Source organism: Ambystoma mexicanum, chromosome 5q, assembly GCF_040938575.1.
Source record: "Ambystoma mexicanum isolate Mex_15411 chromosome 5q, UKY_AmexF1_1, whole genome shotgun sequence".
Classification (NCBI taxonomy): domain Eukaryota; kingdom Metazoa; phylum Chordata; class Amphibia; order Caudata; family Ambystomatidae; genus Ambystoma; species Ambystoma mexicanum.
Window position 1 is genome coordinate 548,564,594 of NC_090933.1, and position 16,695 is coordinate 548,581,288.

At 42.9% G+C, this 16,695-nt stretch overlaps 1 protein-coding gene across 2 annotated transcripts in view; it reads left to right on the forward strand.

Moving 5' to 3' along the window:
* Nucleotides 1-16,695, forward strand: part of SNTG1 (syntrophin gamma 1) — a 2,735,678-nt gene that overhangs the window by 2,088,567 nt on the left and 630,416 nt on the right. For both annotated transcript variants that reach the window (XM_069621032.1, XM_069621033.1), the window contains one exon: nucleotides 2,156-2,272. In XM_069621032.1, the coding sequence (XP_069477133.1) occupies nucleotides 2,156-2,272 (117 nt within the window). The remainder of the gene's footprint in view (nucleotides 1-2,155; nucleotides 2,273-16,695) is intronic.

Consider the following 16,695-nt stretch of genomic DNA (forward strand, 5'->3'; position numbering starts at 1 on the left):
AATCCATAGGGCATGGGCTTTGGCGGTACTAAATACCCCAATAAGCAAATAAGAGTGGACATTTGTCCTTGTCGAGGGAAAGGCCCACTTCCCAGGCAGCAATGTTGGAATCATATTTTTTGTACTTACATTTTGACACTTTTGAAAAAGTAAAACACAGGACAGATTTGCAAAAGCATGTTTTCAGGTCCTTGGTAATTCTCCGCACTAAGGTTTTTTGTAATCCAGTTCAGTACTTCAGGATGTAGCCGCAAGGAGAATTTATTTTCCCATTTAAACGTAGGGCTTTGGCAATGCTACGTGCCCCAATAAATAAATCAAAGTAGGCATTTGTCCTTTCCGAGGGCCAGGCTCACTGTCCAGGCACCAAAGTTACATTACTATTTTTTGTACTTACATTTTGACACTTTGGGAAAAATAAAACACAGAACAGATTTGCAAAACCATGGTTTGAGGTCCTTTCTGATGCTCCTCCTGCAAGTCTGCTGCAATCCCACCCAGCACTTCAGGCTGTAGCCACAAGCAGAACTTATTTCCCCTTTTCAAACCTTTCGCGATTTTGAGAAAAGTTTACTGCATAGCCGGTCCCTGGTGGCCATGCCCACTTTAACCCCTTTGCCAGTCCTTCGTGGTCATGAGCAGTAGCCAGATTGTCCAGGCCATTACCAGGATCACTATTTTATGTACCTACATTATAATACTTTTCAAAAAATAAACACAGACACATTTTCAAAACCATGCTTTGGGGTCCTTGACAATGCTCTGTGCACGAGTTTGCTGCAAATCTGAGCATGTTTTATTTTTTGAAAAGTGTCAAAATGCGCGTACAACCAATAGTCATATGCCTTAGCCCCCACTTGACAAAATCCATTCAAACCTTGCACAACATTGAAGGTTGGGTCTATAATCTTAATTCGTCAAATAGCACCAAAGTTGTAACCCATCTAAAAACATTGAGACTCCCCCTTTACTTTTGCCACCTCTTGAGCAAATCCCACAAAACTTTGCAAAAACCGTCATATTTGGGTCTACCATCATTTTGCAAACATTTGTGTAGATTCGTCAAACAGCATCAAATTTATAAGCCTTTCAAATATTTTGGGACCCCACTCTAATGTTGCCCCCTCTTGGAAACAGCACCAAACTTTGCAGAACTATTTGGGGTCACATCTAAAATGATATTAAAAAGTTTCATGCAGTTTCATTGAGTGGTGCTAAAGTCATACACGATCCAAAAACAGAAATATGCATGGATGTCCTTTAACTTTTGTCAAGTTCGCGAACATCCCAACAATGCCCACGAACAACTGAAGATGTTCTTGAACTTCGTGGAAGAAAAAAACACCAGATTTTCCCATCCCATCTTCATCATCCTTTACCTCCCCAGAGATTGTTTAATTAGTTTGACAAATGCAATCTTGTGTTTTTTAATATGTTTATACTGCAATGTTTGTAGACTATGGGCGGAGTCCTTGAATCCAACATGGCGTCCGTTTCAAAAGTGTTGACACACCTCAGTTTTTAATTGACCAATCAGCATGTGCGCTTGCTGTTCGCGAATGTTACGCAGCTCTTTGATTTGTCCAAAGGTGTACACAGACACCACATCAGGAAATTAGTCAGCGGACCAGACCCAGATATCACCAATTTTGTTTGGTCTACTTATTTGGCAATTTTAAGAACACATACTGGATAGATTTACACCAAATTTTCAAAAGCATGCATTTGGGACCAACCTGCCACTCCTTATGCAAGTTTGGGGCAAATCTGTCCACCAGTTTGGGCTACAGGAATGATCAAAAACAAATTTGATTATGTTTAGGAGGGTTTCAAAAGTTTTGGGACCCCCCTATAACTTTGCCCTCCCTTGATGAAAACACATCAAACTTTGCATAATCATTTGGAGGTGGCCATATACTAGTTTTACAAAGTTTGGTGAGGATTTGTCAAATGGTGCAAAAGTTATAATCGGCTATAAAAAGTGCTCTTGCTATGGGTTGAGCATCTTCACCATAATTACACGGCCGCTACCACAGACCTTATAATACATACAAATAAAAAAGTATGTGTTTAATGCTAAGAAAAGTTTAAAATATTGTAGTCCGTGTCAGAATTACAGGTCTGAATTTCTGAACTCTTTGCATTTCTTTTCCAGATAGTCTACATGGGCTGGGTAGAAGAACGGGAGCAGGACTCCCTCCAGGACAGAATGTACACACCAAAGTTTTTGGCACTGAGAGGATCCTCTCTCTACAAGTTTGTTGCCCCACCGGTAAGTTTTGGTTTCCTTATTATGTATTATAACAAACTAGTGTGAAGGCCCACTGTACACGTGCCAAAGTGCGCAAAGAAAGACGTTTTCAGAATATTAATATGTTATGCGGTATATTTGATTGTAATTTATTGTAATTCATGTTAGTAGGAAACACATATTTTGTAGGTTTTCATTAACACAGTAGGACCACTATATATCCTAATGGAACACTTCCCTCTAGCTGTGACAACAGGCGATGGTATACAGAAAATACAGTAGGTTTTCATTCATACAGTCGGACCCCTATATATTTCCTTAGGCAACAGCTCCATCTATCGGTGAAAACAGGGGAGACGGTCAGTCTCTACTGTGCATGACTGCATCGGACAAATATAAACCTTGCTTTTTATTGTATAGGATGTCTTACTCAGGAGAAACAGATGGTCTGTACATCTATTCATTAATGCTATTATTTATGTATCTCAAACATAGATAGGGCGCTATCAGAGTTCTACACAGGAATTTTAAAATGTAATCATATAGTACTGTGGACAAGTACGATGTAAAGGGATGCAATACTGGAATCGTGCATATTTCACCGATATAAATTGGTTAATTGTCAGGTTAATTTTTTGCTAAATAAATTTCGAGGCACTTCTTCTAAAGAAATACATTTTTTGCGATTAAAGTCTCAACGGATGCCAGGGACAATGAGGTTGGCAGCAATTCATTGCAGATGCTACAGTCCCAACCCCAAACTATGATTGCTAAGCAGAGGCATGGAGAGCCACATAACTTAGAACCCCACGTGAATTCTGAAGGCATGGGAGAAGGCAAAACAATTGACAACCCAATGTGAATTTTGTAGGCACAGCAGAAGGCCAAAGTACTGAAAATCTCACATGCATTTAGTAGGCATAGGAGAAGGTAAAACACTTAGAACCCCTTGTACATTTAGTAGGCAGAAGTGAAGGTCAAAACACTGAGAACAGCAGGTACATCCAGTAGGTGGAGAAGAAGGCCACACACTGGGAACTCCATGTGCCTTTAAAAGTGAGAATAGAAGGCCAAAACAATGAAAAACACACATGCATTTCGTGGGCGGAGGTGAAAGACAAAGCACTGAGAATCCCATTTTCCTTAAGTAGGCATATGGAGGAATCAAAAGCACTGAGAACTCCATGTACATTTTGTACACGTAAAAGAAGACCAAAGCAATGATATCTGCACATGCTTTTAGCAGGCCGAGGTGAAGGCCAAATAGCTGAGAACCCCTTGTGCAGAAGCCAAAGCACTGAGAACCACATGCGCATGTATTAAGTGAAGAAGTCAAAAACACTGAGGAGCATGATGTTTATTTAGTGGGAATAAAAGAAGACCACCGCACTAAGAACATCGCATGCATTTTGTATTCAAAGGAGAAGGGCAAATCTGAGAGAAGTTTGCATGTATTTAATAAGGTGTGGGCAAATGCGTAAGTATAGCGAATCCCACATGGCTTTATAAAGTGCATGAGAAGGAAATAAAACTGAGAGCTCTACATGCATTTAGTTTACATAGGAGAATGCCAAAGCACTGAAAAACAGTCAAGCGTTTAGTAAGTGGAGATGAAGAAAGCATCAAGAAACCATTCGGCATTTATTAGGGGTAGGAGAATGACAAATCGCACCACCTGCATTTTGTAAGCATAGGAGACGACAATAGCACAGAGAATATTGTGTGCATTTAATAGGGATATGATAAGACCAAAGAAATGAGAAGCTCATATTTATTAGGTAAGTAGAGCAGAAGGACAAGGCACTGTGATCCCCAAGTTCATTGTATAGATGTAGGTAAATGGTGGGTGAATGGGTTTGAATGGGATTGTGAGTGAATGTTCTGGGTGAGTGCCCATTTGGAGAATGCAGTGTGAACATTCTGGTTGTATGTGAGAGTGAATATGATGGAAAGTATATGATGGGTAAATGGTTATAAATGCAATTATGTGAATGCAAGTTGCTGTGGGATCGGGGAGAACTCAATCATTTTTTCACATTTCGTTATGTGTCATGGCATGTCTTACTGAAATGTTTGGGCTAAGCCAACTTGTGTGTAATTGTGTGGCTAGACTCACATGTTTGTGCAGCCAGTCTAGCCATTGCTTACTCTGTCATTGCTTTTATTTCTGGGCATCTATGATAAAGCAAGCATGATATGTGTTATTACTTGTCTATACTGACATTTTGGTGCAGCCAGTCGAGTCATTTCTTACTGTGTCTTGTCATATTTTACTGGTCATCTATGATAAAGCAAGCTAGCATGAACACATGTTATTACATGAGTACATTGGCATTTTGCTGCACCCAGTGTAGCCATTTCTTACGGTGGCATATTTTTTATTGAGCATCTATGATAAAGCAAGCATGATAAGTATTACTACATGGCTTGACTAGCATTTTGGGGCAGCCAGCCTTGCTATTTTCTTTACTGTGGCATGACATTTTTTATTGAGCATCTTTGATAGAGCAAGCATCATAGGTGTACTTAAGTATCTAGACTGGCATACATTTGAGTCAGTTTCAATATGATTTCTTTTTTCTTATGGCATTTTAATGGAAAAGTCAACAGGAGCATGTTCCTACGTGGGGCTATTGGCATATATTTGCAGAGCCACCTCATACATGCTTTCCTATTCAATCATTATTGACATGAAGCTCAAATTAGATAGGAGTATGTTTGTATATGCGAAAATGGACATATATTGCTGCAGTCAGCATAGATAGTTATAGACACAGTGAGCATGAATATGTATTGTGTATTGTGGGGAAAGGAATGAAAGTGCATTGGGAAATGTTCCTGTGCAATTTTGTTGACTTGCATCTATTGGATTTTTTTCATGAGTTAACCAACCAAAACGATTATAAACTATGGCTTTTTACCCAATTTTTCACAGAAAGTGTGCTGTATAATGGACCATTTTAACACATTATTAAAAACAAACAAAAAACACTTGGTCGCTCTTGCATACTTGTGCCACATATGTATGCCCCTCCAACAAAATTCAGCAGCTGCCACTGGTTGCTGATATATTTGGGTGCCAATGGCCATACACCACCCCCTTATTCTTACGCTAGGGGAAAGATTTAAGCTTTTACATTTAAAAACATGCATCTTTATGATATGATATGCTATCATATATGGCATTTATAATGTGCTTGTACACAAGTGTTTCCCCTTGCACAGAGTGCACATTCCCTACAGCAGCATGATCATCATGGAATGTGCGCATACATGGTGGTCCAGGCTGGCACAGAGTTGTGAGGCATTCCATGCTTTGTTGGGGGGCTTGGTGTGGAAGGAGGGAACTCAGCATGGCTCGCCGGGGGCCTCCAAAGTTTGTGTTACACCACTGCTCCTTTCCCTTTCCTCTCATCCTCCTCTTCTTTCTTTCACCTCCCTTAGCTCTCTTGGATCAATTCACATCTTTCAAACCGCCAGCAAAGATTCACCTGTTCCTTCCCTAAAAACATTTGCCATCTGATTGGTCCCTTTCCTTTTTTTATCCTTGCCTGGGTAATAATATGTTTTCTAATTGGGGAATATTTTTCAGCTGTCTGATATCTGTTATGTTGCTGGCTGAATGGCTAATGGTAAAACTGCAATTGTGTCAGACGTTTGGACTTGTGCAGGGCGTTGCCGTATGGAATGGTCGCACATTTGATTATGTTGCTCTGCCGTCTTGCATTGCCATCAGGCCTGCAGACACACATTGACAGTCCATCCTCACGTTTATTTGCTTATTTATTAGCATTTATAGAGCGCACATCAGCCATTAGGCATTGTGGTGCTGTTACAAAGACTTGTTTGTTACAATGAAAGTGTTAAGCATATTGGTTACAGGCAGTGCCACAGATAAGATTTTGAGGTGGGAGTATTTTACTCACCATTTTTAAACTTTGAGAGTAAATGTGATTTCAAGAGAGTAAAAATGACTTTTCTACTTTGCAAGAGAGTAAAATGTATGACATCCAGCCGACACGTGCAAAAACTGTATGGAGATCAATACTATGCAGCAGCTTTCTGCATTGTGACAGAATACACCTTTCATTATTTCTCTAAGGTCCGGCCATTTGATCTCTCCTGTATATATTTAAATGTTGCAAACACAAAAACCTAGCCAATTAAATAGTAAAGCAAACATGAATTGTATTGTATGTTTTCAGGTGTGGGAGCAAAATTATCTTTGAATGTTTAATGAAAGTCCTCATTTCCTGGAGCTATTACTACCTAATCGTGTGCCAATGTTATGATACAACAATACAAAGGGGAAAGGACTCCATGCTAAATTCTATATCTAATCTCATGGTCTAATAGTTATTTATATAGTGCTTTTGCCAAAGCTCTGTACATAGAACATATTTATCACAATTATCACCAAACCTAAGTCGGTACCCCTTTATCGACCTCGAAAGGATGAAACTCTGAGTTGGCATTGCCGGGATTCGAACCTGCAATTTACAGATTACACACGGATCTCAGGAACAAGCTCTCAACAGACTGAGCTATCTTATTGGCTAACATCCTTCAGAGGTCGGTAAATGACTTAGGTATAATAATCACAGTGCCTAGATGTTAAGCAAAACATTTATGAAGCGCTACATAACGTTAAATACCTATCTGGATTATCACAGGGACAGATTTTGCTGAGTTTCTATTTCAATTACAAATGTAACTTTCATTTGTTTGTTTTCGAACAGTGCTTGCACTTCCTGGAGAGTCAGGTTTTGGATTTTTTAATTGTAGTCTTGAAGATTTGAGAGGATTTTCGCCCCTCAGGAACCTCTGGGAGAGGAAAGTCCTTTCGCTATTATTCCGCATTCGGAAAAGGCAGAGGACAGCCGGCTCAAAGAGGCCAAAGGAGATCCACCCGAGGTGGATGGGTCAAAAATACTAAGGCCGCAGCAGCAGCAGGTGCCTCTTTACCCTCAGCATCTGCATCAGCCGCCCCCAAACCACTCTGAGGCCTTCCCACACAATACACCTGTAGGGGGCAGGTTAACTCACCACCTGACGGAATGGCAGGCTATAACGTTAGATGCTTGGGCATTGGAGACAGTTGCCCAGGGTTACTGCCTACCCTTTCTACACATTCCTCAGAGTCATCCACCGGGGAACAGCTCTCTAAAAGTTCCAGATCTGCTCCTCTTGCAGGAAATTATAGACCTGCTAGAGAAAGGTGCCATAGAACCGGTACCTGTAGCGGACAGGAACAAGGGCTGGTACTCCACCTACTTTCTCATACCAAAGAAGGACGGAGGACTGAGACCCATTGTGGACTTAGGAGAATTGAACAAGTTCCTCAGGAAGGACAAGTTCAAGATGGTAACTCTCTCTCAGATCCTTCAGGCCCTCCAGCTCCAGGACTGGCTGGTATCTCTGGACCTTCAGGATGCTTATTTCCATGTGCCAATCCATCTCAAGCACAGGAAATACCTGAGGTTCGCAATTGGCGGCTCTCATTATGAATATCGAGTTTTGCCATTTGGGCTGACCTCCGCCCCGAGGGTCTTCACCAAGCTGATGTCAGGAGTGGCGGCGAGTCTAAGGAGGGAAGGGATCCACGTCTACCCCTACCTGGACGATTGGCTGATCAGGGCTGTATCTTCGGAACAGGCCCAGGCCCAGCTAGATTATGTCTGCCACTTCCTTCACAAACTGGGCTTCTCCCTCAATTTAAAGAAGTCACAGATGATACCATCAGAGAGACTCCAGTTCATTGGAGCGGTCCTGGACACTTCCCTGGGAAAAGCCTCGCCACCAGAGGTGAGGGCTCAAGATAATCTACAGATGGTCGCCAAGTTTCAAAATGCCCAAGGTCTCCCAGCCTTCGACTTTTTGAGGTTGCTAGGCCTCATGGCATCCTGCATCTTCCTCGTGCGAGAGGCTCGCCTGAGAATGAGATCTCTTCAGTGGGCACTGAGAAGTCAGTGGTCGCAATTCTCAGGGAGAATGACAGACCTCCTCCGGATTCCGGCAAGGTAGCCCACGACCTTCAATGGTGTGCCTATCCAGAGAACATCTTGAAAGGAGAACTGTTTTGGCAACCATGGCCGGAGATAACAGTAGTCAAAGACGCCTCACTCACGGGGTGGGGAGCCCATGCCAACGATTTGACCATCAGCGGTCGTTGGTCTCCATCGGAGTCCAGACTACACATCAACCTATTGGAGCTGAGAGCGATCAGACTAGCGCTGAGAGCTTTCCTGCCATCAGTACAGGGGAGAAATGTCCTGATAATGACGGACAACACGGTGGCCATGCACTACCTCAACAAGAGAGGAGGTGTAGGATCACTGCCACTGTGCAGAGAGGCGATGCAGCTCTGGTTTTGGGCAATCCAAGAAGGAATCTCTCTATCGGCAGTCCACCTAGCCGGAGAGAAGAACTTGACAATGGACGCTCTAAACAGGCAGAGCACAGTCTCCCACGAGTGGGAGCTAGCTCAGGAAATCCTTCAAGAGATCTTCGCCCTTTGGGAAACCCCTCAGGTGGATCTGTTTGCCACAAGCACCAACAGGAAGTGCGATCTGTTCTGTTAAAGGGAATTTCCCCCGAGAGGAGCTCTAGGGGACGCGTTCATAGTGGACTAGGAGCTTCCACTCCTTTACGCGTTCCCACTAGTCCCTGTTATTCCTCAAATGATCAGGAGTTTGATAAGATTCCGGAAAACCATGATCCTAATTGCCCCGGATTGGGCCAGGAGAATGTGGTACCCGGACCTTCTAGACATGTCCATCTGTCCTCCAATCCGTCTTCCACTCAAAGAGAATCTTCTCTCGCAGAAGGGAGGTCAGGTTCTCCATCCAGACACCAGAACCCTCAACCTTCACGCTTGGCTTCTGAAAGGGTGAGGTACAAGGATTGGGATCTCCCTTATGACGTCATGGAGGTGTTGCTTTCGGCCAGAAGGCCAGCAACAAAGTCTTTATACCGCTGCCGTTGGAACAGATTCTGCAGCTGGTGTAGGGAAGAGAATATCGACCCTTTTTCATGTGGTACACCAACGTTGTTATCGTTTCTACTCTACTTGGCAAATTCAGGCCTTCAAGTTGGCACTGTAAAAGGCTATCTCGCAGCGCTTTCTATCTTCAAGCGCACTGCGGAGGAACCATCGTATCGCAAACCTCCTCTAGTGGTACAATTTCTCAAGGGATTAACTAATGTTTATCCTCCAAAACCATTCCAGGTTCCCTTATGGGACTTAAATTTAGTCTTAAACTTCCTAATGGGCACTCCATTCGAACCACTTCACTCTTATGCGCTGAGATTTCTCACGCTTAAAACTGTCCTATTGGTAGCACTAACATCTGCTAGGAGGGTGCGAGCTACATGCTCTCTCCTGTAAACCCCCACATACAATCTTCCACAAGGACAAAGTTGTCCTACAGGTGAAGCCTAATTTCCTTCCAAAGGTGGTTTCTGAATTTCATTTTACTCAGAAAATGACCTTACCTTCGTTCTACCCTCCTCCCCATCTGGGGAAAGAGGAGGAAAGGCTACATAGGCTGGACCCAAGTCGAGCTCTCAGCTTTTACATCAGCAGAATGGCTACGATCAGGCAAGCAGACCAACTGTTTGTAGGATACTCAGGTCACAGGTTGGGACTACCCATAACAAAACAAACCATCTCCATGTGGATTATTTTGGCCATTCTGGAATGTTACAAACTGGCAGGGAAAGAGCCACCCCAAAATCTCAGGGCTCATTCAACCAGGGGTGTCGCCGCCTCTTTGGCTCATCAAAGAGGGGTACCGGTCCGAGACATATGTGCGGCTGCCACTACAATCTGGATTCCTCCACTACTCAAGAGACCAGATTTGGCAAGGCCGTATTACATTCGGTCCATCCCTAAAGGGATACATAACATTCTCACTCCCACCTCCAATTACATGCCACTGCTATGGGAGTCTATCAAAGATAAGGAATACGTCGGAGGACACAATCCCTTCGAAGAGCAAGTTACTTCTTACCCTGTAACGTTCTTTCGACGGGATGTTCCTCCAACGTATTCCTTATCGCCCCTCCCAGCCATCCCCACAGTGATACTTCCCTTGTGGTTGCAGTTTACGCTCCTTCAAGGTCATTAACCAATTCAGGCATGACTTTTCTTATGCTACAAAACGGAACTGAGCAACGGACGCAGCGCGTGGCTATTTATGGGCATGATGACGTCGGTGCCGATACGGTGGCCGTCGAGGGACATCGACTCGGCGGACGTCGATGCGCAGCGCACTCTACAGAAAAAATTTCCGAGGCCAGCAAGCTGGAAACGTATTATCAAAGATAAGGACTACGTCGGAGGAACATCCCGTCGAAAGAACGTTACAAGGTAAGAAGTAACTTGTTCTTCTGCAAATTAACCCTGATCTGCACCATGCCTTATCCAGGTATGCAGATTGCAAGACATAGATGTTACTCACTTGTCCCCCAGAACAGGTAATTTCAATTTGACTTCTTTACCTGTACATAGGGGTACTTCATGAAATAAAGGGGCTGGTGCATGATTACTAAGTGGCTGAGCAACATCCATAAAGGAGGCATTACTCGGATATGGCTCGAATTTGCAAGCCCCTGCTCCCAGTTGGTTTCAATGTGGGGTTAACCAAGGGCTCTCCCGCCCATAATTCCCCCCGGCTGAGTATCCATAAACTGTAGCGGCACACAGTACCCATGGCAATGCCACCATCTACCTTCAGATTAAGGTATGTACTTTGCCACATATCACCCCATCCTCCTTTGAATTTTCTTCTGGGGAACTCAGGGGGATCCAGCTCAAGAAATCAGCATTTGTATGTAAGCAGGTTTCTCTGTGAACTACTGCACAGGGCTTGAGTGAAGCGGGCCTTTTGATATAGAAGTAGGTGATGTCATTGGTCCCAGATAGCCAAGTGAAATTCCATGATCGGCAGGTAGTGAACATTTAGTCTCTGGTAATTGATATTTAAGGACATTATTAGCCCACTAAATTGTAGGAAAGTGTTCATTTGGGGTATCATATGTTTCCCTAGTAAGGATCTTTCTGCTAATGAAAATAATTGTTGATCTATGCCATGATGTACTTGTGATAAGATGACTACGAAACCCACCATGAAGGCATCTGTCTGTAAGTTAAAGGGTTCTTTGGTATCCGGCATAATGGTGATGTGTGGATGACAGAGAGTTTCAAACATCTATCCCTTTGGTCGGTCCAGTCAGAGTCCTGCCTGTGTTGAGACGTTTGGGATGCAGCACCTGCTTTAATGTACAAACCACAGAAAAGCTCCCAGTTCCTATTTACTCTTAGGTGGGCAAATCTTCTGAATAGACTCAGTATTGGCCTCATGTGAGTGCACTTTCCCCCTGCCAACTCTGAAACCTAGATCATGCTGGTCATAGCGGGATGGCACATCTCTAGATTGGATTTCAAACCCTTTTTGTGTGGCTTTGAATAACCATGTATATGTGCTGCATTTGTTCATACAAGAATGAACAGTGTTTCACAATAGTAACATGATCTGCTTCGCTGTATGCTTGTTGTGGCTTGGAGACTCAAGCCATGGATTGTTGAAAAGGGGCAATGTTTTGCACAGGCCAAAGGGAAATATATTAAATTGGAGGATATTAATAAATGTCACAATGGCAGTCTTTGCATAGTCCTTGGGAGGTAGAAGTAACTGCATATACCCTTTGGTTTGATCAATGGTAGAAATGTATTTGAAGAGGCTGATTCTCTCAATCATTCTGAGCAATGGATACGCATCAGGTCTGGAAATCTTGTTTGCCATCCCACAATTGATCCACAACCTCTAGGAACTGCCCAGCTTACTGACCAGGACGATGGGCAACCGGGGTCTCTCAGAGGGTTCTATGAAACCCCTAATTTCATCTAGTACTGCTTTCTGTCTTGTTTCTGGCAGCCGATAAGGTCAAATATAGACCATTTTGGAAGGCAGGAGCTCTACTTGGTGTACAAATGTACTTGCACTTCTGGGCTTCTCCACAAAGACCACCTGAAAGTGCTCCAGGCAGTCACGGAGGTAAACACCCTTATGAGGCTTTAAGTTCTCTGGCATCATTTTCCATAGAGTAGCTGATTTCTCTGTGTCCATGTGCACATTCACATTTCCAGTGCATCCAAGATCAGCAGAGTCCTTCCAATCATACCAATTGAAAAGGTAGACATGGAAAGTCTTCAGCCATTTTTCCGGTTAAACACAATAGTTCAGATCACATAGGACCTCAGCAAATTTACTGTGTTCATGCCACTAGGCCAAGAGCTTATTCTCTGATATGGTTACGAGAACTAGGGACTGGTCATCCACATGGACCTCCGCTGGTGAAGGTATCCATTAGGAGGAGCCCTTTTATTTCTCATGACTGGCTTTTAGCTGTTCGTTACTATCTCTCTCACCAACTGAAGTGTTTGACATTACAAGAAAAGAGTTGACGTGTTCAGTGACTCCTCCCAACATTCTTGTAGGATTTATGGGAAGTCGATAAGTTTCTCTTCTACAAAGCAACTTGATGGATAAAAAACCATGGAAAGTTCTGGGTGGTGTCTTCCTGATCGCAATCAGAACTGAGTGTAGTAGATTAAACCAATTTGTGCAAGAGGTTTTGCAGGCTTTAAATCACTTCCTTATGCAACTCATCTAGTGAATATATAGAGTGTGTTTTCTTTTTTACACAAAGACAGTTTTTAACTTTCGTCATTAGCTTTGACATGAAGGTTGATTAATGGTCTGTAAGTATTGCTTTAAGAAACTCCACTCTGTAAATAGGGGTCTTGTGAATAAGAGCCTCATTACCAGTTTGGAGGTACTTCTGAGGTAAATCCTCAGAGATAGCACCAAATGGAGTTAAATTTACCACCACTTTGTCCTGTGGATTTACCACAGGATTACAAGTGATGGCAGGCAGTGTCAATCCCCATTTTCTAGAGTTGATAGGACTCCATTGGGGATTTTTGGCAGAATTACTACAGGTGGAATTACGAGTGGTAATTCTGCTGATTCTTGGTAGAAAACATGGAGTATTCACCAGAATTCGGTGAAATTACTACTCGCAATTTCACCAGTGGTAATCCCCCAAAACTTGTAATTTGGCAGAGAAAACTGAATTACCTCCACTATTTTCCTGCAATGGTAAACCCGTAATGAGGCTCTAATTGTTTCAGAACAGGTTATGTGAGTTTAGTTCCTATAGCAAAAGCCTCAGGATACTACCTAGCTGTATCCCTGACCACTGAGATGTACTTGTTTCCTGCTATTGAGTGGCTCAGGTGACTCATGATATCCATCCTCTGACTCAATTAGACAGCACAATGACTGGTCAAGATTCTAAGGGTGCTTTTCCCACATCCCCCCGTTGGAGGTCTTCTGGTGGAACCTACATGTTCAACTGACATTATTTTCTATGTCAGTCGATGTATTTGCATGTTGAAAACACAAATTCTTGATGACCTACCAATAAATGCAATATGTGCTCGGTCTAAAATGACTTTAGTGAAGAGGTTTTAACTGATATTGGGTTTGTCCATTCGCCTTGGACTATTCTTAACAGGAAATAGTAACGCTGTCTCTTCCACAATGTATGGGACATTTCTATGCCTCACTTATTCAAGATAAATCACTTGCTCATAGGCAGACCTGAGTGATGGGTTATTTTATTGGGCAGCAGCACATTTCATGTTATTTTATCTTAATTACATGTGGACAGCTGAATTCTCAAATCAGCGGTAACCAGAGTGCCACTGCCTGATAGCAAGTTTACATCCTCATTGATATATTAATGGGATCCTATGGCCTAAAGGATGACATTAGAAGGACTCATTGCAGGCCTTGTAGCTCTCACTACCCTTAAAATAGTTATTAGAAGTATTGGGTAGGTTTGTATGCTGCACTTTGTGGATCCAACGTCTGACACATCTGTCGCAGTGTCAGAACCAAGGGTTTTAGAAACCCTACAAGGATCACTTCTTATGTGATAGGACCTACCCTATGCCCCAACAGACACTGGGAAATCAGCAAAGCGAGAATAAAGAAGATACTGCGTTAACGGCAACTGCAATTCCTAGTCACCATAAGTCCACGATGGATGACGTTATCATGCCCCCGTCTAGCACAGCATCCTACGCAGCCGAACGGAATGGCATATCAGTGATTTCTTCGTATGGTTTGGTGCTCCTCAATGCTTCTCCCTCCCGTGTCCTGCTACCAAACCGACCTTCTTCTCACAGGATCCTTTTATTATTGGATTTCCATCTCAGTGCAATGTTCTGTTCAAGACTTTCCTTCAAGGGACTTCTGTTGTATTTTACTTTGTTTTTCTTTTGTCACTTTTTGGGTAGGGTGTCTTTTCCTTTTTTCTTGGATTATCTTGGATTTTTTGGGATTATTAATTTCGGGTGGTTCTTCCTTGGATTTGAATTATTGCACTGCCTTGATATAATTAATTCCTACGTGCTCTCAGTTCCTTCTTCCCGTGCCTTCCTCATAAACATTTTAACATATTGCTGTCTTTCTATTAGAAGCTTTTTTGCAAAACTGAGCGCCATCTGGAAAATAGACAGGTACAGACTAATTTGAATTGTGGGTTAAAGAAGGTGGCTAATAGTGTAGTGCAGGAGACTTTTTTCAGTGGTGAGGTACAGTCTAAGGAGGATGGGCATGTGCTAGAAAGAAAACCAAGATGGTCCAACTCGGATCAAAGATAAGACAATTGGAAATGTTCTGATGGAGTCCACCGTGAGACTCGCAACAGATTTTTTTTAAGTAGGAAGGCAACATACTGTATTTTTAATACTGCACACTGGGTTTCTTTTAAGGAAGTGCACGCTAGCCACTCAGCCACAAGGAAGGCAAATACCAACCACAAAATCTTTGCCAGCAAGTAACTCAAGGCACGCACAGTAGCAAACATCCGTAAAGTATTGAATGCCAAGGATTGGGAAGATTCAGACCAAAAGGATTGTATTGTATTGTATTGTATTTTAGTTATATAGCGCACAGAGTCCTGAGGCAAATGGGCACATTTCTTGGGTACAGACAGATATGCATATATACAGTTACAGGAATAAAACACAAGATTACCAGCAAGGAAGGTAAGCAGAATGCATAGCACGTATTTACATAACATTTACATAGATAGCATAGAACACAGAAGTATTTACAAGGATTGCATGGGGTACGAAAGTATCTATAGAGAGATTGTAAGTGTTGTGGGTTAGTTTTCATTCTGAATGAGCCAAGATTTGGCCCTATTGCAGAATTTATGAATGGAGGGTTGCAGCCTGATGTTGTGCAGTAGTGTGCTCCAAATTTTGGCTGCGAGGACTGGAAAGCTTCTACTCCCTGCTTTTTCCAGTTTGTACCTTGGTACGGTAAGGAGGTTGGAGTGGGAGGATCTGGATTGTCTGACTGATGTGTTGAGCTTGAATTTGTCAGAAAGGTATTTAGGTGCTTGGTTGTGTATGCATTTATGTATGAGGTAGAGAGTCTTGAATTGAATTCTTTGGTTGATAGATAACCAGTGGAGGTTACATATCGGATCTGAGATGTGTAGTTTTCTTGGGAAGTTGATGGCTGCTCTGAGCGCATTGTTTGATAGATTTGTAGTTTGTGTAGATTGTGTTGACTGGTGCCTAAGTATAGCGCATTGCAGTAGTCCAGCATGGTAAGTACCAGAGCTCTGGCCAAGGAGATGCAGTTTTCAGTCATCAGGAAAGGTCTGCAGGCATTAATGAGCTTGCATATATGGGTCGTAATGGATGCTGTGGTGTTGAATTGTTTTCCTAGCGAGAGGCTGGCATCAATGTACATAACTAATGTTTTGACGTCTTTAGATACTTTGATGTCATTGCCGTCAATATTAAAGGTGTTGAATTTGTTGTCTAATTTATTGAGTCTAGCTTAGGTTCCCACTAGGAGAAGTTCAGTCTTGTCGTCATTGAGGCAGAGACCATGTTGTGCCATCCAAGCTTGGATGATAACGCAGATATCGTTGAGTTGTTGTGAGTCGGAATCGTGGTTGCCTGTGATGTGTTTGAGAATTTGTGCGTCGTCGATGTAGTTAGTGTAGGATATGCCCAGTTGGTCAAGTTTGTCGAAGAGAGGTTTGGTGAATATGTTGTAGAGTGTGGGGGAGACACATGAGCCTTGTGGGACCCCGCATGTGATAGTCGAAGGGGGGCAAAGGCTGATGGTGAAACACTCTGGTTGTTCTGTCGTTAAGAAATGACTGGATCCAAGTGATGGTGTCCGTGGAGAAGTGGACTGCGGAGGAGAGGTGTTTACAGAGAGTTTTGTGGTCGACTAGGTAAAATGCCGCTGATAAGTCTAGTAAGAGAAGGAGGGCAAGGTTGCCCGAGTACTTAATGTTCTCAATTTGGGTTACTAGATCTATCAGGGCTGTTTCGGTGCCAT